Here is a 23,370-nt window from a genome sequence, read left to right on the forward strand (position 1 = left end):
ATACGACATTTGAAGCCCATGTCCAGGATCCGTCTGTGTGTGGTGGCTCTTGATGCACTGACTCCAGCCTCAGTCCATTCCTTGTGAAAGTCCCCAACACATTTGAATGGCCTTTTCCTGACAATCCTCTCCAGGCTGCGGTCATCCCTGCTGCTTGTGCACCTTTTTCTTCCACACTTTTCCCTTCCACATAACTTTCTATTAATGTGCTTTGATGCAGCACTTTGGGAACATCCAGCTTCTTTTGCAATTACATTTTGAGGCTTTCCCTCCGTATGGAGGGTGTCAATGATGGTTTTCTGCACAACTGTCAGGTCAGCAGTCTTTCCCATGATTGTGATTCCTACTGAACCAGACTGAGAGACCATTTAAAGGCTCAGGAACCCTTTGCAGGTGTTATGGCTTAATTATCTGATTAGTGTGGGACACTTTGAGCCTAGAATATTGCATCTTTTCACAATATTCTAATTTTCTGAGATTGTGGATTTGGGGTTTTCATGAGCTGTAAGCCATAATCATCACAATTATGACAAATTACGGCTTGAACTATCTTGCTTTGCATGTAATGAGTCTATCTCATATATTAGTTTCACCTTTTAAGTTGCATTACTGAAATAAATAAACTTTTGTACGATATTCTAAAATTTGGAGTTTCACCTGTACTTCCCATAATCCCATGCCATCAGTGACCATGAAATCCTATTACCAGAATCAGTGAAACCATGTTATCTAGTGCCTGGTTAGATTGTTACCAAATACCTAATCACTATGTTTAATAACCACAAGTCTGAGGTGCCTTTCATAATCGTGAATTGTTTATTCTTTGATGAGGAAACCTGTTTATAAACTGGAAGTACTTCCCAACTGTTACCTTCAATTCTTGTTTGCATGAAAAAAACCCATATTGACAGTTGTGACCTATCCAGCATCATTACAGAATAGGTGATTATTGTATACTTGTACTCTGAAAAAAGATGTTAATTTAGGCCACCCCTATTGGCATAGTGGGCTTCCTAAGGTAAGGTACTAGATGGTATCTTTTTGGTTAGCACTTGGGTCGTTGGTTCATATCCCAAACACGACACTGCCTGCACGGAGTTTGCATATCCTCGCTGTGCCTGCGTGAGTTTCCTCCAGTTACTCTGGTTTCCTCCCACACTTGAGGGCAGGGACTGATGTGAATGTACAATATATACAGTGGGGAAAATAATTATTTGATCCCCTGCAGATTTTGTACGTTTTCCCACTTACAAAGAAATGTAGGGTCTATAATGTTTATAATAGGTGTATTTTAAATAATAGAGGCAGAATATCAACCAAAAATCCAGAAAAAACACATGATACAAATGTTATAAACTGAGCTGCAGTTCAGTGAGTAAAATAAGTATTTGATCCCCAAGTAAAACAAAACTTAGAATTTGGTGGAGAAAACCTTGTCGGCAAGCACAGAGTTAAGAAGTTTATTGTAGTTAGTTACCAGGTTTGCACACATGTCAGGAGGGATTTTGGTCCACTCTTCTTTGCAGATCTTCTCTAAATCCTTAAGGTTTCTTGGCTGTTGCTTGTAAACTCAACGTTTCAGCTCCCTCCATAAATTTTTCTTCTATGGAGGATTAAGGTCTGTAGACTGGCTAGGCCACTCCAGGACCTTAATGTGCTTCTTCTTGAGACACTCCTTTGTTGCCTTGGTGGTATGTTTTGGGTCATTGTCATGCTGGAAGAACCACCCACGACCCATCTACAGTGTGGAGGAAAGAAGGTCTTTATAAAATATTTTACAATACATGGCCCCATCCATTGGCTCTTCCTCCAAACACGGCAAGTCAAGTTAATGCCAAAGACCTCAATTTTGGTCTCATTTGAACACAGCACTTCTCCCAATCTTTCTCTGAATCATTTAGATGTTCATTGGCAAACTTCAGACGGGCTTGTACATGTGCCTTCTTGAGGAGGGGGACCTTGCGGGTGCTGCAGGATTTCAATCCATGGCAGCATATTGTGCGACTGTGGTCCCAACTGCTTTGAGATCTTTCACAAGTTCCTCCCATGTAGTTCTGGGCTGATCCCTCACTTTTCTCATGATCATCCTTACCCCATGAGGCGAAATCTTGCATAGAACTCCAGACTGAGGGTGATTGTTGATTATTTTGTATTTCTTCCATTTGTGAATAATCGCTCCAACAGTTGTCTCCTTCTCACCAAGCTCCTTGCTGATGGTCTTGTAGCCCATTCCAGCCTTGTGTAGGTCTACAATCTTGTCCCTGACGTTCTTTATCAGTTCTTTGGTTTTGCCCATGATAGAGAGGTTTGAATGGAAGAAAGATTATGTGGACAGGTGTCTTTTATACACATAACACGTTATCGTTAGGAGCAACTTCTTAAATTGACAGGACTAATCTGTGTACCACATGAGCACATAGCTGGTCTGTGGGAGCCAGAATTATTGTTGGTTGGTAGGGGATCAAATACCTATTTTACTCACTGAACTGCAACTCAATTTATAACATTTGCATTGTGTTTTTGTTCAGGATTTTTTGTTGATATTCTGTCTCTATTATATAAAAATACACCTATGATAATAATTATAGACCTTTCACTTCTTTTTAAGTGGGCAAACTTACAAAATCTGCAGGGGATCAAATAATTACTTCCTCCACTGTATGTAAAGAGCTGTATAAATTGATGGTGTTATATAAGTACCTGTAATAAATTTAAATAAATAAATGAATGAATAGGCATCCCTTCCTTCTTCCCAGGACAACAGTAGGGGCAGCAGAAAGAATCACTAAGTGCAGTGGAGGGAACAGAAGATTGACTCTTGACTGAAACAGTGTTGGGCAGCAGAAGAGGTAAGTACTTCATATGGAGGCAATTATATGCGTTTTGTTTTGGTATTGAAGTCCCATTAAAAATGGAGGTTTTCTTTAAGTTCCATTTCTGACAGCTCTGACATAAGCCCCCCTATATTCGAATTCACAGAAATGATGAAAAAAAAAATTAATCACACTCCATTTAGTAATTGATTTATTACTACAAAAATACCAGCATCCCTTACAGTCATTATGTACATTTTATTAACTGGGAGACATATCAAAACAAGGCAACTAAGGCAATTAAAGTGTACCTTTTTCCTTCATAACTCAAAAGAGGCCAATTTTAGGGGGTAGGCTAACATTTCAAAAGATGTTGACTAGGACTGCTGCTATAAATTACACTTGTGGATTTCTCACTTGACTTCCCCATCCACACTAGACAGCATGGATGGGGGAATCTGCATTGCTGGCTGTTGTATATAATACCCAAGCAGTAACTGCATCTGACTGGATGCAGTCACTGTTCGGCTGACAATTTTCCACCTGGCTCCTTCTAATTTTTAATTAATATTGGTCAAGCTGAGTGGTGTCAACAGGGCCACCCCCAGCTTGTATTCCAGATTTAACAGGAATAATTTGAAATCCAAGCTGGGTATGGCTACCCTTAGAGATTTCACTATAGCATTAAGGTGCCACCCTGGGTACAGCTTTCTCCACTCACAGTGTATTGATACAAAGAGTGGCGCTAATGTCACCACTTCAGTGCTGCTTGCTTCATCATTCAAGACCACCCACCCTCAATGATAAAACCGAAGAGGAAGAGTCATTGCATCAGGTCTGTTGGGTGAGTGGTCGGGGAGTAGTTGGGCTTTAAAGTAGTGACATGATGCACTGCAAAATGCAGCACATAATTCTTTTTACTCCTTTTACGACATCCTATTCTCACTGCTTTAACTATAGGTGGGCTGGTGAGGAATTTACATAGGCTCCAGCTCAGAATATTTAAAAGAAGTAGGTGCTGTTAAAAGTGGAGATGGGCTTTGTTTTAAATTGGAAAGTATTTCATACAAGCCTAGCAGATACAGGCCCTGTCTCCTCCCCATAATACCTCAAACATTCAATCCCTACTCATGTACAATTTGCTGAAGCATACACAGGCATCCTCACAGGCCTAGCACTCCACTTAGAAAGGCAAGAGGTTCTTCTGTTGCACTTTAAGTTATCTTGTCACTATTTTCAATAAAATCATTTAATTAAAGCAAGTCTCCTTAAAAAAAAAAATGTGTGCCTTTGCTGTAAAGGTGACAGATACATGCTAAACTGGCTTAACAATATCTGTTAACCGAATCTTAGTGATGATCAGATTATCTAGGTTAGTGTTATGGAGATATGTATAGGAAACTGGTTCCCATTTACAAAAATTATCTTAATAAGGAACTCCCTGTGTGGTCAACAGTGACCAGTCATAGCCAAACTTTAAGATGCCAACTAAGATTTGGAATTTTCCAGTCTGAATACAACTGCTGGCTGTAGACAACGCAGACAATTTCTATTTAAAAAAACATTTTAAAGAGAGGCACATAGTAAGTCCCTGGCATGTGCTCTTCAGAGTCATCTCTACGATTGTGGGAAAAATTCTTCATGGAATGCGATCTGATCCCAATCACACAGCTTCAACGTCATTCTAAGGGAAATATAGTTAACAGTTAGTATCCATAGGATTCTTTAATTGAATTCTTTAATTTATCGGTTTAAAATGTTTAATTTATCAGATAAAAATGTTAAAAAGCATGCTGTAATATTTCTTTTAACACATACAACACACATGCTGGCCATCTTCTTCAAAGTAATCCTTCTCTGGCCAGTCCCTACTCTTACACTACTGCAAAATGAGAAATACTTCCTTACAGCAGACATTAATAGACCTTTAATGGACAGTGCCAATATGCCATGAACTGGCAGAGTTGGAGGAGAGCTCCAGACCTGGACTTTAAAGAAGCTGGCCAGCTTGAACATGTATCGCAACATATACAAACATAGAATCCCTGTTTTTGTGCAAAAGTTGTCTAGAAGTAGGATCTACAGCAGTGTAAAGAGCGTTAATTGAGAATTTTGTTGGTTTAACATATGGTCACACCCCTCTAGCACCTCATGTGTTTTTTTTTTTCCCACTGTAAAATGTCCTTATCTCCTTCACTACATAAAACATTAGACTGACTTGCACAGTTATTGATGAACTGGCTTGCAGGTATTTGACCAGCCTAGCAGCCAATAGTGCTAAGCAGTGCACAATAAAAAAATACAGGCTTTTTTTTTTTTTTTTACACTAACCATCTAGGTGTACTGTTTTCCCTTTAGAAATATAAATGACATTCAGTTTTAAAGTAGAGCTATAGGCAAAACTTTTTTTTGCTCAATTTGCATAGAGAAGACAGGGTTATAAACCCTGTAAGATTGTTTTTTTCTGTGTCCCATTGGGGAGATTTACCTTAACTTCCTGTCCCATAGCGAAAACAGGAAGTGAGAGGAATTCCCTGCAAATAAGGGAATACCTTGGGTACCCCCAGGGCACCAGAACTAGTGTCCCCATTGGAAGATTTCCCCTCTATTACTTTTCTAGGGACAGCTCAAAATGTGGGGTTTTATTTTACTTTTATGGTAAACACTACAAATAGAGAGGATGAATCTCTTTAACAGGGGCATACACAGCGATAAAAACTGATAGGTGTTCTAACCCATCTCCCCTCCATCCAAAACAAAAATAAAGTTTGGCCTTTAGTTTTACTTTAAAAAGGTATAAAATTATCTTAAGTAGCTTTACAGAATTGAATAAACAAAAAACAGTGCATAAATGTATGTAGGTATTTTTTATTACCCGATGCAAGCTACATACCAGTTTAGCACCCTCCAGCCTGTGCAATCCTGATCCATTAATAACCACACTATGTCATTGCTCCTTGCCCCTACTCATCTCTGGCATATACCTGGAGTAGTGAGGAGTCTGTGATGTGCCGACACATACCAAAGAATGAACAGTGTGCCATTGATGCCAATTCCAAATATCCAAATTATACTCTGTAGAAGGGGGGGGGGTATGATATGAACAGAACTGCAACAAAGTTATAAAGAGTTTAGGAAGCAAAAGGTCAGATGGTTCTAAACTGTAATTTATGCCAAACCAGGTATCGACTGCTTAAAAAAAGCTGTAATGAAGAAATATTAAGGTCATCAATATTGACCTTTCCTCTTGTAATTACAAGTTCCATAACGGTCATGCTGAACCAGTGACTTCAAGTACTTTCATAGTAATGGTCCTGAAGCAAGCATGCCAATTAGGAGGTCTGAAGTTTTTTTTCTCCCATTCTGGTCTGTGTCTCAGAAACCACTGAAAATCAGAGATAGCCAAGAATCTAGCACTTTCAGAAAAAGGTCTGTAAAGGCAGCCCCAAGATTTCTTTCCGTACAGGTTCCCTTTACGCTACTGTACCATTAAATTTGTCTGTACAAACACAAAAACAGTGCCTTTTTTTTTACTGATTGTATGGGTACTATAACTTATGAATGTTTTGTTTGGAATAACTGGCATGTAATTATAGAGTGCATGGGAACGCAACGTCGGCGTCAGTGTGATGACGTATGGGAGACCAGCATGCAAAGCGACGCGTTTCGGAGCATGCGCTAAACCACTAAGGCCGGAAGTGCACTCCCTTCTCAAGCTTTGAGAAGGGAACGGGTTACCGCTCTTAGTGGTTTAGTGCATGCTCTGAAAAGCTTCGCTTTGCATGCTGGTCTCCCATACGTCATCACGCTGACGCCGACATTGCGTTCCATGGTCTCTTCTGAGACTTCACATGCCAGCTGGCTTTTCTGTGACATCTACAGTCTCCAGCAGTGCGGACGTGGTCAGTGCAGCGAGGACACAGCTATCACCCTTACTACTTGAGCCTACCTTATTTTAATGCTATGTGAGTGTTTTACATTGCTTCCAAATAAATACTGTACCATACTGCACTTAAAGGCGCCTATTTCCTCCTTATTTCTACACAGAGCCTGCTAAAGCTAAAAGAGCTTGCCCAGTGCTATATGGACTCACTTACGACATTGGACTTTTTATTGTTCATCTTGTGCCCCTTGCTAATAGGATTCGGGGATCTGTATGCGCTTATATCCTTTGCTTTTAGTGGTTTTGTGTTTTTGTAACTACAACTTTTTCTTTGTTGGATGGTTATGACTGTGGAGCAAGTAGCGAACTGCTTGAAGAAAGCACCTATTGGTCAGTTGAGCAGGGGGTTAACCAGGGTGGATAAAAATCAATGATTTTAAAAAAAAAAAAAAAAAAAAAAAAGATTTTTTTTATTTAAATCGGATTTTTTTTAAATAAAATGCTTTTTGAGGAAAATATATTACCATCCAAAGGTTATTCCATCATGAAATAAAGATTAGTTTTTTAATTATGTAGAATAAGGCTGTATAGGTTTAATTTTTTTGGTAAATACATGCCATGAATCCATTCACAATGTCATGCTCTTCCAGAGGTTTTTGTAAGATTATTGGGCAGTTTCTCTGCCTACAAGATATTATCACAGATGATTGGTTTACTTTTGCAGTTCTCAAAACTGAATTTGACTCAGCGGAGATCACATGCCTCTTCTTCACAGCAAAAATGTTATAACATGAACAGAGTTAAGAAAAAGACCTTAATCCTAACTTCTACAAACCTATGAATACAGAATCAACCCCTTCAGTGCTAAGTTTCAAGAAGTTCAGTGAATAGAATAGAAACAATATTTTTCTGATTGTTTGGAGTGGAATAGATCTGCACAAGAAGAAAGTGAAACTAAGTGTGAGGAGGAAGGGGCTGACAGTCTAAGTTTCTTAAAATATATATATTTTGTTTAGCCAAATTAGTTACCAAACATGGATGTTTAAGCAAATCACATATGCTGGAATGTTATTGTTTCAGTTGAATAAATCTATTTAAATTGTTATTATTAAGGTAATGATTATTTTTCTCCTTCCTAAGTACAACAGAAAAGTTGTCCAAATATGAATGATTAACCTATTAAACTGGGGATAAAAAAACTAATATGAAAAGTTGTTATTCTAAAAATCTTCATCTACTTGTATATTAAAGTTATACCAGCAAGAATTAGTCTTTATATAGAAAACTAGGATTTAAATCAAGCCTTACTGACTAGTGATTTAAATCGTGATTTAAATCAGTTTGATTTAAATCAAATCCACCCTGGGGTTAACTGCCTTAAAATGAGTAATATAGTTTCTCTGCATCATTGGCTTTATCTACCTTCATCTCCCACTGTTAATGAGCTTCCCAGAAAATTTGAAAACCAATCCTAGTAGGACAAATTTAAAAGCTGCCAGTGTTGGCTTTCACAGCTTGTGAAGTCCTGATATATGTACACTTGTACTGGGTCACTGGGTAAATAACTTAGAAGTTAGTAAAAGTAAAGTAAGTAAAACATTGGCCTCTACAATTCCCTACATTAAGGGGTTCTGCATTAGGGAAGCCCACCTTAATGCATGGAAAAACACACCTGAAACATTTTCGACCATGCAGCGCACCACAATGAACACTATGAAAATAGTTACCGTATGCTAGTTCCTTTCCATCTGTATTTTAATCTTTACAGCCCACGTATTTTGCCGCTTTTCCAGTCTTTTTCAGGGTCTCCAACAATTGGTCCACTGAGTGCTGGTCAGATTGTATCAACACTTTCTTATTTGGCAAATCAATTTCATACTTTACATCTAAAAAAGTAAAGAAGCCTACATTAATGCTTCCATCTAGAAGGTCCTTTTCGTTTTTTGGTAGATATTACCAAGCTGAAGCACTCACCAGTTCTTTTATCTCTGCGAGGTATCTCTCAGATATTGGATCCTAACAGAAAAGACATTCATATGCCGTTGCAGTATAGAAACCAAATGATGGGGGGTGTTGGACAAAGTCTCTGGATTCAGCAATGGCTGATTACATTAATTTCCAAGAAGACCCAAGAATGAAAGCGTATTTACAAAAAAAAAAAAAAAAAAGAAGGCTGGGCTTAATATTGAGCAGTCTTGATGTAAGCAGTTTGCAGCTTACCCTAGCTTGAGGATAAGGGTGAAACATGTTTTGATTCCCTTCACTACCTATGTGAAATAGGATTCTCTGCCCAGCATCATTCAACCCAGAAAACAGAGGACATACTGTGATTGTCCCCTAGGAGGTTTTAAGAACCCTTTACCAGGTCCTCCCCACCACAAAGATTTGGACAGTATTACAATCCAAACAGAGCTTCTAGCCCTTGCTCACATGATCTACTTCTCTATTAGACAGACTGCAGATTGGAGTTTCCTATACAACAAATAGAAAAGTAGCATCTATACATTTTGCTCTACTGCTCCAGCCTTCTGTGATAAGGAAGTTTCCGTACGGGCAAATATCCAACAGTGTAATGAAGAGTTCTGGGCTCAGAAATTTACTTGTGTTTCCAGTTTGTCCCGATTACTCACTATGAACAGATAGTTTCATGGCTCAGAAAAAGGATTTAGAAGCCAGGGAACAGGGACAAAAGCAGAGCTTGGGACATTTCAGAGAAACACTACACTTTGTGGAAAGCAACTTGAAAAGTGTAACCAACCACCCCCACCCTTCCTGCTTCAAGTCAGAAATCATCTATCCACGCTGTGACTACATTACACTGAGGGAAGCAATCACCCATGTAAAAATACAGACTTGTGCAGGGGGGGGGGGGGGGGGAGAATGGAAAAAAGGTCAATAATGGATGACATTTGCGTGCCATACCCTTCTATGACAATACTTTCCATCTGTGCATCTTTTTATATGATATGTAAGGAGATATTTTTGAGCCTGGAGGGTAAGGGGTTAACATGCATTTAGAGGTGCAAACAGTTTTTTTTGCCAAACCTTTGCTACTTCTGGACGCACTGGCAGTGGCATTTATTTCCTGCCACTAAATACATGGACACATAGGCTAACATGCAGGGGAGTTTAGAGGCAGGATAAAAAATGCCAGACACCTCTAAAAGCAGCTGTAAAAATGCCCTGTGTGCATGAGGCCTTAAAGAAACCTGCTGCTATACAGCCATGCTCACCTTCATTCTACCTCTGGTACTGATCTGCAGACTTGCCTCCCAATCACACAACCAATTCCAGAAGCCTTATAATTAAAGTGGTTCTAAAGGCTCAAGGTTTTTTTACCTTCATGCATTCTAATACTCACCTAAGCCCCCTCTCAATCCAGCATTGTGCACTGGAGTCTCAGCTATTCCAGGTCTCCCTCTCCATTGGCTCCCACTGCTATCAATCACAGACAATGAGCCAATGAGAAAAGAGAGGGCGGAGGGCCGAGCTGCGGCTCCGTGTGTGAATGGACACATGGAGCAGTGGGTGCCCCTATAGTAAGCTGCTTGCTGTGGGGGCACCTGACAGGAAGGAGGGGTACGGAGCTCCGGCGGGGGACCCAAGAAGAGGAGGATCCGGGTTGCTCTGTGCAAAATTACTGCACTCAGCAGATAACAGACATGTTATTTAAAAAAAAAAAAAAAAAAAAAAAAAAAAAAAAAAAAAGCCTTTAGAATCACTTTAAGCCATTATGATGAACCATACCAAATTTATATGCTGTATACATTTTGATAACTTGCACAATAACTTGCTCCTAACCTGGATCATCTGGGTATGATCTACATATTGTTTCTATGTCTTTGGTTGGCAAATAGCAAAGAGACCTCTGAGTGTCTTCAGGTGAAATCTGAGCAGTACCAAAGAGGTTCAGACAAAATGTTGGAGGCCATGAAGAATTTATTTCATCATAAAAACATTAAAAAAAAAAAACACAAGCCAAAGCATTTGGGGGGTTATAATGTGCTCCTTTCACTAGGGATTAAAATTGCTGGTAAAAATTTGGATGGTCTCAGGGGATCTGTTAGAACAGGGGTGGGCAAACTTTTTGACTTGAGGGCCGCAATGGGTTCATATACTGGACCCGGGGGCCGGACCAAGAGTAGATGAATGATGTGTATGTGTCATCCATAGTAAGTATAGTAATATTCCCCCATAGTAAGCATAGTAATTAATCCCCCATATAGTAATTCATCCCCCATATAGTAATTCATCCCCCATAGTAATTCATCCCCCCTATAGTAATTCATCCCCCCTATAGTAATTCATCCCCCCTATAGTAATTCATCCCCCCTATAGTAATTCATCCCCCCTATAGTAATTCACCCCCCCTATAGTAATTCATCCCCCATATAGTAATTCATCCCCCCTATAGTAATTCATCCCCCATATAGTAATTCATCCCCCATATAGTAATTCATCCCCCATATAGTAATTCATCCCCCATAGTAATTCATCCCCCATATAGTAATTCATCCCCCATAGTAATTCATCCCCCATAGTAATTCATCCCCCATATAGTAATTCATCCCCCATATAGTAATTCATCCCCCATATAGTAATTCATTCCCCATATTAATTCATCCCCCATATTAAGTCCCCAAGTCCCCCCTGTGTCAATTCACTTACCTTTGCTCCGCGCGTTCCTCTCGCCGTGTTCCCGCGTCGTTCCGGTGTAGCATGAAAATCTGTCTCCTATGAGGATCTGTCCCCCTCGACGTATCTGCGCATGTGCCAGTTTCAGGCATTAGCAGCCGATCGGCGATCTCCGGCACACGGCGGACTGTGAGAGGAGCCTAGCGGGAGCCTAGCTCCGCGGGCCGGATTAAAAGGTCCGCCGGGCCATATACGGCCCGCGGGCCGTAGTTTGCCCGTTGCTGTATTAGAACATATTGGCTTGTCCTTTTGATGTTTAATGAAGAAAACATTTTAGTTGGCACTCCTCTTTTTCTGTACCACTTGGATCATACGTCTGAATTCATAGGTTCTTCACACAGGAATTAATACAGGCTGTTTAAAACCCGTTTCTGATTGGCTTCTTTGAACTCCTCTCCATTCTTCTCTGCACTATTATGAAACAAAGAACATTACAAATGCACAGGAATTCTCAATTTTACATTTTAATCGATGTCTAATGGCGATCAGTAACTAGCTATGAACTATTAAAGAGAACCGGTCATGATAGAAATATGGGAGCTTGCACAAGGGTTTTCAAAATATGCAAGCTAGGATGTTGTGACCCAGATCCTGCCTTCATTTCAAAAGTAATCACTGACCTCAAGCAAGCATGCATGACAGATTTGAGACTTGCTGCATGCTTGCATTTACTAGATAGAAAAGCCAGGATAAACATGTTACCGGTTATCAGCTATAGAAGCTTTCATATTTCTGTCCTTATAGGATCATTTTAAAGGATGATCCCACCTAAAACCAAGTGTTTTTAGTACAGGCTGAATAGTTTCCCAAACGAACTGTTAGTTTTATCTTTTAGATTCGACATACCAACCTGCCATTGATGTGTTTAGGTGTCAGCTTTATTGTTATTTCCTATTAGGAGGAAAGTGGTAGCAGAGTAAAGATATCCTAAGATAGATAGAAAGACACAAACGCCACAGTGAGTTGGCACCGAGTCCGGAACTATTTCAAGAGTGATCAGTACTGATATCACCATGAAATACAAAATCCCAACAGGTGGCTCAACAAACCAGCCTATACCACGAGAATAACTTATGGGTGGACAGTGCAAACGCTAACAGAGAATCACGCAATACCTGGGAGTCGGCCGAGAACTCGTGTCACAGCATTTGAGCAGCCTTCACAGGTCATGTCCACGAAAAACTCCTGTTTCTGAAAGCATAAAAAAAACAACATGTTATATACACACTGGCATGTATCGTTCTTTGCATGGTTCAGCATAGAAGTGGATATTGCTTTCTACATATTATGAAAACAGGACTTCCATACATACAATATCCTTGGTAAAAATAAATAAATATACAATTATTCCCCCCCCCCCACAACATTTCCCTCTTACACATTCAATATCTCAGTGTCCTTTGACACGTTCCTTTACTCGCACCTCTGGTTCTAAAGTGCATTATAAACAGAAGCCCTAAAAAATAAAAGCATAAAAAACATTTGGAACATCTGGGAGATGTCTAGGGTTGGGCTTTAAAATGAGCCTTTCCCTTGCCTGCATGTGACTTCGCTAGGTCCCTCTTGATTGTCCCAGTGCTGTTACTTAGGGTTGGGGAGGAAGTCTGAGGAAGGTGAGTTTATACTGCTGGGGTGGTGGGGGAAAGGGGTTAGGTGACCCTTTTGCTTTTTTTCCTGCATAATCAAAGGAAAGGGTCACTTTAAATAAATATCATGCTTTGCCCATTTCATTTATATGCTATTAAGATTCACTGTAAGAGTCAATTGTACAAGAAAACGTGGCCATACTCCCTCCATTCTGATTAAGGTGGTTGTAAAGGCTGAAGGTTTTTTACCTTCATGCATAGAATGTGTGCTGCTCCCCCCACAATACTCACTTGAGCCCCCTCTCAATTCAGCGTTGTGCACGGGAGCCTCAGCTGTCCTGGGTCTCTCTCTCCTCATTGACTGAGACACATCAGCGAAAGCCATTTCCTCCCACTGTCAATTACAGCCAGTGAGCCAATGAGGAGAGCAGGGGGAGGGGCCAAGCTGCGGTACTGTGTGTCTTATGGATGCATAGGGTGAGGCTCAGGAGCGAGCACACACCAGTGCACCCACAGCAAGCAGTTATTGGGGGCACGGATCAAGGGGGAGGAGTCAGGAGAGCCAGCAGGGAATCTGAGAAGAGGAGGTTCGGGGCTGCTCTGTGAAAAACCACTACACAGAACAAGTAAGTATGACATGTTTGGAAAAAAAAAATCACTTTAAACAATCCTCTTTAGATCTACCAAGAGCTATGCACAGCGAGAGCCTACCTGACTAGCTAAAAATGTGATGCACTGTTTACATAGGGTTTCAACTATATACGATTGGTAGATGATAAAAAAAAAAAAAAAAATAGAGATTGCACTTAAGAGTGGAAGGTGTATTTTCAGCTTCAAAGTTAAATGGAGAGTTAAAGTATTTGTTACCCCAAATGTCTTATTCCTGATATGTGCCTGCTGTACCATGTACTTGTGAAAAGTAATCTGTTCTCTTAGCATGGTGTCCTTTGAGTGAAATTCCTGGTGATCCTTCCAGTCCCCTGCTTTCCTATTGCAAGCTGACCACACTGGGCAAGAAAGCACATCCTTCCCAGAGTAGTCAGTTTGAGTCATTGCATTTTACTTGGGAGTACTGTCCTCCAATGATCAGACGGGCGCTGGCATACCTGTTGCATAGCCATTTACTAGGAAGATGTGTGCTGCTGTTTCTCTGCCACCTGCTGATTGTCCCCCATCAGCTCTCTATGTCCATTATGCAGTTGAGAACAGCAGTAATGTGATCATTTATTAGAAAAAAAAAAAGATTTGTTTCCATTTTTCTTTAACATATACACACAATTGTTTTGCCATGCATTTCTATTTTAAACTGAGTGTGTTGTTTTACAAGGTGAAGGTTCACATATACTTGAAGGATAAGCCTTGGTTGGGTTATTGAACAGGTTGTCTTTAAATAAATATTTGTTTTGTATCAGAATGTTAAGATTAAAGGACACTGAAACAAGAGGTCGTGCTTTCATATGTTCAGTCCTGGGTGCAGCAGATCCTCACTCATTAATGCGATAACATACAACAGTTTGTGCAATTACCCCAGAGCTGATGTAGAAAAACTGGATTAAGGGTGTAGAAACTCTTATTTATCAAAGTCATATTAAAGGGGAACTTCAGAGAAACCGAAAAAGTACACAACTAAAAACATGTTCATAGCAACCATATGGCCCTGCCCACAGCCTCTTTTTCCATGTTGCAGCCCCATCTGCACCTTCTTATCCATGCTGCAGTCCCATCCACAGCCTCAGTTCTGTTCTGCATTTCCACCTTGGACTCTTCTATGGGCTTCCACCCCTAGGCACCTGTACTCTCATCCACCAATCTGTTGTTCTGTCACAGCCAAAGCAAACAGCCTGCACTGCTTTATATGTGGCTGCAGAGCTTGGGCCTGAGCAGCCATGCTCAAACACATAATAGTATACCTAAATTCATTTTTTTTTTCCATTTACTTATACTATATAAAGAAAAAAAAAAGACCAAAGATTTCCCTTACATTCTGTTTTAAAGCCTCATTTACACTGGATGCTTTGGCCATCTCTTCAAGATGCCTTTCCTCCTGGCAGTGGGGGTTTTGCAGAGAAAAAAAGCTTTCCACTTGTAAATGTGTGTAACGTGTTCAGGCACATCAAGCGCATTGGTGTTAATTCATTTAATTGGTCAGAAGAATATTTTAGTGTTTATTTCTGCCACAATGCCACTGCTCCTAGACATGCTGGTATTGAGTTTTTTCTGCCTCTAAATTCCTCCATGGCATGCATGGACACATAGGCCAACATACAGTACAGTTCAGGGGCAGGAAAAAAAAAAAAATCTGGACCCCCCTAAAAATGTTCAGCACACATATCAAATAGAATTCCTTATAAGTTCTTCAATAACAGACTTGCAGATTTCACTACAACCATCACAGAGCTCCTCCAAGACTAGAAAAGACAAGGTGATAGGGCACATTTAGGCCCCTTTCACACGGGCAGACTCCACCAGTGGATCCACCTGCTTAGCAGGGGATCTGTCTGTTGACGGGTCCGTGTGCGCTCTGCTTAGCAGAACAGACACGGACACAGCTTGCCTTCCTCTATGGGCGGCTGGGTGTAAACGACCAGCTATCGCTGGGCGGTATATTTACTTTTTTTTTTTATACTAGTAATGGCAGCAATCAGCGACTTATAGTGGGCATTCTCACACGGGGGGGGGGGGAATGACTGTCACTGACATCGCCAGTGACACTAATACAGTGATCAGTGCTAATAGAGAGTGGGGATCGGTCCGCTGACAGGTCCATGTGCGCCCTGCTTAGCAAAACAGACACGGACACAGCTCGCCTTCCGCTATGGGCAGCTGGGTGTAAACGACCTGGGCGGTATAATTACTTTTTTTTCATACTAGTAATGGCAGCAATCAGCGACTTATAGCGGGCATTCTGACACGGAGGGGGGGGAATGACTGTCACTGACATCGCCAGTGACACTAATACAGTGATCAGTGCTAATAGAGAGCGGGGATCTGTCCGCTGACAGGTCCATGTGCGCCCTGCTTAGCAGAACAGACACGGGCACAGCTCGCCTTCCTCTATGGGTGGTCGGATGTAAACGACAACCTCGCCATTTATGGCGGTATATTTACTGTATTTTTTTTTTTATACTAGCAATGGCAATGATCAGCGACTTATAGCGGGACTGCAGAGGGCATTATGTCACTCTGAAAAGGGGTGACTGTCACTGACATCACCAGTGACACTAATAGTGATCAGTGCTAAAAGGAAGTGGGGATCTGTCCGCAGACAGGTCGGTGTGCACTCTGCTTAGCAGAACAGACACGGACACAGCTTGCATTCCTCTATGGGCGGTCGGATGCAAAGGCTCGCCTATCCATTTACATCCAACTGTCACCCGTTTCGATCCACTAGATGTTTTTAGAGGATCAAATGCAGGTGGGATGCTCTGATTGGGTCTGCCTGAAAAATGAAAAATGAATGGACCCGACTGCTCCACACGTGTGAAAGGGGCCTTACAGCTGAAGGTCTTGAGAACTAGCTACTGCTGCAACTTTCCAACTGCAGAGGTAAATACATAATCAAATATCTACCGCTGGCCTTTTCCATTCACAGAGAGTACTCCTAACCACATCTCCTGTAGTCTGCTACCAGGTTGTTGCATGGATCCAATTGGAGATGTCTGCTCTTTATGATACCCATGATGATTCAGATCCTGAATAAGCTGGTTAAACAGTCAAATTGTAGAAGCGATCAGTAGCAATCCTATTGGCTCTCTTTCTGTTGTCAGAGGAAGGGGAGGGCTGGCTGCTGATCACAACCAGTGCTAAATACTTGATATTGCTGTGATTGGTTCACTGCAATGGCAGCACAATCAAAGGCATTGTAAGTGCCTGTTGCACTCTTCAGCTTTAACCACTTTCTGTCCGGCCCATGTACATAAACGGCCAGACGGGAGCAGTGTCAAAGCGGGTTGCTGTTTATAAGCGGTGCCCGCATTAACTGCCTGTGCGCGCTCCCTGAGAGCGCATGGCACCGCAATCAGGTGCCCGCTGTGTCATCCGAATACCAATCGCTGTACGGGACCTCTGTGTGAGGTCCCAATCATTGGCCAATGAGTGATCACATGAATAGTAGTAAACAAGATGTCACTTGCTGACATCGTTGCTTACTACTAGTGAAATCTGTGAATGATCACAGAAGTCACATGGAATAAGGCTATTCACAACAGCTTTGTACCATGTGACAAGCTGTGACCAATCACAGCTCTTACAGTATTTCTCAATGGCTGCAGGAATACACCTAGAGAGAAGGAGAAATGATTGTTTTTACAGCCTTCATCACCCCCCACAAGTAGTAGTGTCACTATGGTGACACTGCACTGCTAGGGTAACAAAAACAAACAATATTAAAAAAAAAAAAATTATCATTTTTGGTTATAAACTAATTTGTTTTTGTTTTGTTTTTTTTTTACTAAAAAGATAGCTAAATACATTTTGGCCAAGATTTATGAAGAAGAAAGATTTGCACATTTTATAAAAAAAAAACACTTTTTTTTTTCAAAATGTTTGGACTTTTTCATTTATATAGCAAAGAAATAAAAATCTCAGTGGTGAATAAATACCACAAAATAAAGTTTCATCTGTCTCAAAAAAATGCTAAAACAAAATTCATATGGGTACAGTGTTGCATGACCGCGCAATTGTCATTCAAAGTGTGATAGTGCTGAAAGCTGAAAATTGGCCTGGACAGGAAGGGGGTGAAAGTGTCCGGACTTGAAGTGGTTAAAACAAAGGTGTACCAGACCATTATTTGACTACAATGTCGGGTCATGAGGGGGTTCAGTGTTTCACTTTACTGCTTATTTTGTCCTCATGAAGTTCCTGTTTACATGAGACAGACAGGACTGTGGCCTTCAAAGAACTGTACCTTGTCTGTCGCTCCCAAATAACTGCTTTGTCTGTCTTTGCCCTGCCGTGTATTTTTCATCACTGTCTGGTATCCTGCCTGCTTCCTGTTCACTGACCCACATTCTGAACTCCAAACAGAAACCGGATCAGCTGCCACAGTTAGTTGAAACACAAGAAAACATTATGGACACAGGAAGCTTTTAAAAATGGTGCAAAAAAACTTTCCTAGACTTCCTCCTAGAAAAGCCTTTCAGGCAACACTAGTTATGTGAGTACACAATTCATTCGGGGACACTTTTTAACCACTTGCCCTCCAGAGGATTTACCCCCCCTTCCTGACCAGGCCATTGTTTGCGTTATGGCACATTTTAACTGACAATTGTGCGGTCATGCAACTCTGCACCCAAATTAAATTTATGTCTTTTTTTTTCCACAAACGGAGCTTTCTTTCTGTGGTATTTGATCACCTCTGCAATATTTTATATTTTTCACTATAAACAAAAAAAGAGCGGTCATTTTCAGAAAAAAAAACCCTATATTTTTGGCTTTTTGCTATTACACGTCAAGTAAAAAAAAATGCAAAAAAGCAAATTTAGCCATAAATTTAGGCCAAAATGTATTCTGCTACGTCTTTGCTGGAAAAAAAACCCAATACGTGTAAATCTCCTAGATTGTAAGCTCCAAGGATCAGGGCCCTCCTATCCTTCTTGTATTGAACTGTATTGTTGCTGTATTGTCTCCCGTTATATTGTAAAGCGCTGAGCAAACTGTTGGTGCTATATAAATCCTGTATAATAATAATATAAATCCTGTATAATAATAATATATAAATCTTGTATAATAATAATAATAAATTAATTGGTTTATGTGAAAGTTATAGCAAATGGCGGTATATTTACTGGAATTGTGTTTTTTTATAGTAGTAATGGCAGCGATCAGCGACTTATAGCGGGACTGCAGAATTCTGACACTGGGGGGGGACTGTCACTGACATCACCAGTGACACTAATACAGTGATCAGTGCTAATAGAAAACACCGACACTGTACTAATGATACTGGGCAGGAAGGGGTTAACATCTAGAGCGATCAAAGGGTTAACTGTGTGTTGTTTTAACTGTGTGCTGTGTTTCACCGTGTAAGCACATTGCTTTGTATTGCTCTACTATGCAGAGCAATACAAAGCAATGTGCTGGAGCTGATGGGGAGAGATCTGTATTGTTTACATACAGACCTCTCCCCTGTCAGTGATACTCAGCGACTGCCAGCGGGGAATCACCGGCCGGGACCCTGTGATTGACATCCCTAGCCGTCAATGGTGGCGCGCGCTCCCCCTACCAAGAAATGCAAAATCATGTATATATACACGTGATTTTGCGCAGCCCTGTAGCAGTATTTTTGCTAGCGGGTAATACGGTCTTTATGATTGTGGTTACTTAATTTGTTGCATCTGAGGGCCAGTTCATACTTGTGAAGAGAGCTATGTTTTTCTGAATAAGAAATACTTGTGATCAGCACAGCGACAATTAGCACTGTCCATAAAAAGCTCAGGGGTTCTGCATCCTCCTAGAGCAAAATAAAAACCGCCTCCCACAAGCTTTAACCAGTGCTTGGAATACTGCTCTAACTGCTGATGAGAAAAGGTATTTAGTAGTTTATATTTACATTTCCATGTTCTGTGTACTGTGGGAGACCAGATATAGTGAATGCAGGGTCCTGGGTTTAGTAACACTTTAAGGTGACTATGTAAATGTTTTAATGTATATATCAAAGCATTTTCAATAATGCCACACAAATTACATAAGTACTATGTGTTGTTGAACCAGCTGTACCAAAACACTTCTGTGATATGCAACAGTTTTTTTATGATTGTCTGATATTCTGAGCCTTAGGGCAGTATGTATTTAGGGATGAATGCCATCACAAGTAGTCTGTGTTCCAGGCCTTTATACCGGAGTCTATACAGCTCTACAGTATCCAGCTGCTGCATTTTGTAGCCTCTCAGACTTTTGCAGGCTGCTGACAGTGAGGCGAGACAGTGCACCCGTGCCTTCCGCTCACACCGAAACACTGGAATCCCAGGCACGGGGGCTAAATGCTTAGTGTACACGAGGCCTACTCCAATGTCCCCCACATAATACAAATAAACAAAAAGGAGATAAACTATATTGCCAAAAATATTGGGATCATGTGATTCAGGTGTTCCAATCACCTCCATGGCCACAGGTGTATAAAATCAAGCACCTAGGCATGCAGACTGCTTCTACAAACATTTGTGAAAGAATGGGTCGCTCTCAGGAGCTCAGTGAATTCAAGTGTGGTACCGTGATAGGTTGCACCTGTGTAATAAGTCCATCTGTGACATTTCCTTGTTACTAAATATTCCACGGTCAACTATTAGTGCTATTATAACAAAGTGGAAGTAAATGGGAACAGCAACTCGTAAAATGACAGAGCAGGGTCAGTGCATGCTGAAGCACATAGTGTGCAGAAGTTGCCAAATGTCTGCACAGTCAATAGCTAAAGACCTCCAAACTTCATGTGACCTTCAGATTAGCACAACAACAGTGTATAGAGAACTTCATGGAATGGGTTTCCATGGCTGAGCAGCTCCATCCAAGCCTTATATCACCAAGTGCAATGCAAAGTGTCAGATGTAGTGGTGTAAAGCAAGCCGCCAATGGACTCTAGAGCAGTGAAGACGTGTTCTCTGGAGTGACCACACTTCTCTGTCTGGCAATCCAACTGACTTATCTGGGTTTGGTGGTTGCCAAGAGAACGGTACTTGCTTGACTGCATTGTGCCAAGTGTACAGTTTGGTGGAGGAGGGATTATGGTGTGGGGCTGTTCTTCAGGGGTTGGGCTTGCCCCTTCGTTCCAATGAAGGGAACTCTTAAGTCGTCAAGGTCCATAAAGACATGGATGAGTGAGTTTGGGGTGGAGGAACTTGACTGGCCTGCACAGAGTCCTGACCTCAACCTTTGGGATGAATTAGAGCGGAGACTGAGCCAGGCCTTCTCATTACACATCAGTGCCTTACCTCACAAATGCACTTCTGGAAGAATGGTCAAACCTTCCCATAGACACCCTCCTACACTTTGTGGAAAGTTTTCCCAGAAGAGTTGAAGCTGTTATAGGGGTGGGCCAACTCAGTATTGATCCCTGCGGACTAAGACTGGGATGCCATTAAAGTTCATGTGCGTGTAAAGGCAGGCCGACCAATACTTTTGGCAATATAGTGTATGCTTGTAGTGGAAATCAAGAGAGCAGCGTAGGTGACAACCATGGCTCCCTCCATAATTACAGCAAATGTTGTTACCCTAGGTCAGGAAGTGCATTACTGGTGGGATCATCAGGTGAAATACAGAGGTAAAAACCCCCCAAAAAACCTGAAATAGGATCAGCCACCACATCTAAACACCGATGAACTGCACTATAATTGTTTCTGGGATCATATGTGCTTTAGGCCTCAGGAGTATTCATGTGTACACCTGTGCAATGGGCTGTCTTTGCCTAAAAGGAAATGCACACACGTTCCATGCAGGCAGTCCCATTCATGTCTATGGGGACAAAGCGGCTGCATGGATACACCAGCTGGTCCCAATTTGACAGCCATGTGAGTGCGTGTCCCCAACGCACACTGTCAGTTTGGAACCAGGGGCTGTGTCTGTGGAGCTGCTGCATCCCAAAAGTGAAAGAAAATCCCAAATTTTGGATTGTCCCCAGAACAGGAATCTTCCAATATGGAGACTAGTTCTGGTGAAAACCATAGATTTTCTCACTTGGAAGAGATTTGCTCTCACTTCCTGTTTTGGCTATGGGACAGGAAGCAATGGAAAATCTCTCCAATAGGACTCAGATGGCAAAAAAAAAAATATATATACATTTTTGACAGGGGTCATAACCCATTCTATCCAAAAGAACAAAAAAGTTTTGCTTTAGTTTTACTTTAGGATTGGTTCGCACCACATTTCTGTGTTCAGGGTGCATTTCTGCATGCATGTGACTGGCGGCATCCAGCTCTAGGCAAAATTGTCTGTATTTTTTTGTTTTAGCGCTAAAAATAAAACCCGCAGAGGTAATCAAATACCACCAAAAGCTCTATTTGTAGGAAAAAAGGGCATACATTTCATTTGGGTACAGTGTTGCATGACTGCGCAATTGTCAGCAGCGTCGTATCGCAAAAAACTGGCCTGGTCAGGAAGGGGGGTAAATCTTCCAGAGAGAAAGTGCTTAAAGTTACAGTTGATTAAATAAAAAAATAAAATTAAACTAAAAAAAAAAGTTAGAGCAGCCGTTCCCATGCACAAATGTGCACGTAGGTCCCGCATGCGTATGTAAATGGTGATTGAACCACACATGAGGTATCGCGGAGAGCATCAGAGCGAGAGAAATCATTTTCACGCCTCCTCTGTAACTCTAAACTAGTCACCTGTAATGGCTTTTAAAGCGTTGGCTATGGAGATTTTTAGGTACCGCAATTTGGCGCCGTTCCGTGCAATTTTAAAGTGTGGCGTGTTTGGTATCTATTTACTCTGCACAACATTGTCTTTTATATTCTACCCGTTAGGTGTTAGATTGGGTTTTTGTGCATTATATTGGGTTCTTGTGCATTAAAAAGTGTATCCCCCCAAAAATGCTGTGCAAATATCATGTGACATAAAAATATGCAACCGTTTTATTCTCCAGGGCACAGGTGTCAAACTGCTGGCCCTCCAGCTGTTGCCAAACTACAAGTCCCATGAGGCATTGCAAGATTGACAGGTACAAGCATGGCTCCCAAAGACATAGGCATGATGGGACTTGTAGTTTGGAAACAGCTGGAGGGCCGCCAGTGTGACACCCCTGCTCCAGGGCCTCCACTAACAAAAAATGTATGAGGGTTGCAAGTCGTTTTGCAGCCAATAAATGCTGTTTTTGTACATGTAGGAGAGGGGTGTCAGAGGTGGGCCGGACTGAGATGTATGGAGGAGGGGTGACAGGCTGAGGATTCAGGTTCCCCAGAGTGCACCCAGAGAGGGAGCCGCCCTCCCCCCGCGATACATGAACCCCATTTCCTGCCCGGAGCTCCCCCACTTACCGACATGGTGCGGAGGTGTACTGACAGCTCAGCTCCGGAAGGTGCCGCCTCCTCCAATCCGGGCTGCTTCCTGTGTGATGACGGAGGAGGAGGAGGGAGCGGCCCTTCCCTTCCCGGCTGATAGGACATGAAGATGCTGCCATCTTGTGGTGTACATGGTGAGGCTGAGGCGCACACAGTGATCATCATGGGAGAAGCCGACACAAAGTATGTACACAGCTCGTCGTCTCCTCCCTTCGTCCGGTGTGCGAGTCCTGGCTGGCTATGGCGGCTCCGCTGACGGGCTGGGACTAAGCAGCAGCGCCATGCTCAGGCCGGGGACAAGTTGGCCGCTTTATCTGCGGGCTCTTTTTCCTGTTTAGTGACTTGTTGGGACTTGTGGTTACCGTGCAGAGGACTCCCCCAGTGCGGGGCGAGGGGCGATCACT

The 23,370-nt window shown here is 41.7% G+C and overlaps 2 protein-coding genes across 2 annotated transcripts in view; one reads left to right on the plus strand and one right to left on the minus strand.

Annotated features, from left to right (window-relative positions):
* Positions 1-3,007: 3,007 nt before the first annotated feature.
* ATOX1 (antioxidant 1 copper chaperone) lies at positions 3,008-23,093 on the minus strand. The gene is made up of 4 exons (XM_089682804.1): positions 22,943-23,093; positions 12,507-12,582; positions 8,424-8,582; positions 3,008-4,497 (listed from the first exon to the last, which is right to left on the minus strand). The coding sequence occupies exons 1-3, from the start codon at positions 23,069-23,071 to the stop codon at positions 8,452-8,454; spliced, it is 336 nt and encodes a 111-aa protein (XP_089538930.1). The 5' UTR covers positions 23,072-23,093; the 3' UTR covers positions 3,008-4,497; positions 8,424-8,451.
* G3BP1 (G3BP stress granule assembly factor 1) overlaps positions 23,007-23,370 on the plus strand; it is a 75,965-nt gene continuing 75,601 nt past the window's right edge. The window contains exon 1 of the mRNA XM_089682802.1: positions 23,007-23,149. Coding sequence (XP_089538928.1) covers positions 23,070-23,149 — 80 coding nt within the window. The 5' untranslated portion in view covers positions 23,007-23,069. The remainder of the gene's footprint in view (positions 23,150-23,370) is intronic.

The sequence above is a fragment of the Staurois parvus genome, unplaced genomic scaffold (genome assembly GCF_062004578.1).
Source record: "Staurois parvus isolate SC_StPar_1 unplaced genomic scaffold, SC_StPar_1.0 ptg000298l, whole genome shotgun sequence".
Lineage (NCBI taxonomy): Eukaryota > Metazoa > Chordata > Amphibia > Anura > Ranidae > Staurois > Staurois parvus.

Bases quoted from the DNA above. Each gene is read 5' to 3' on its own strand.
- ATOX1 (XM_089682804.1), bottom strand. From the start codon at position 23,071: ATGTCCTATCAGCCGGGAAGGGAAGGGCCGCTCCCTCCTCCTCCTCCG. The intron at 12,583-22,942 runs GTAAGTGGGGGA...TTATGCTTTCAG, and splicing joins TACACCTCCGCACCATGTCG to AAACAGGAGTTTTTCGTGGA. The intron at 8,583-12,506 runs GTATTGCGTGAT...TTACTTTTTTAG, and splicing joins AGTTCTCGGCCGACTCCCAG to ATGTAAAGTATGAAATTGAT.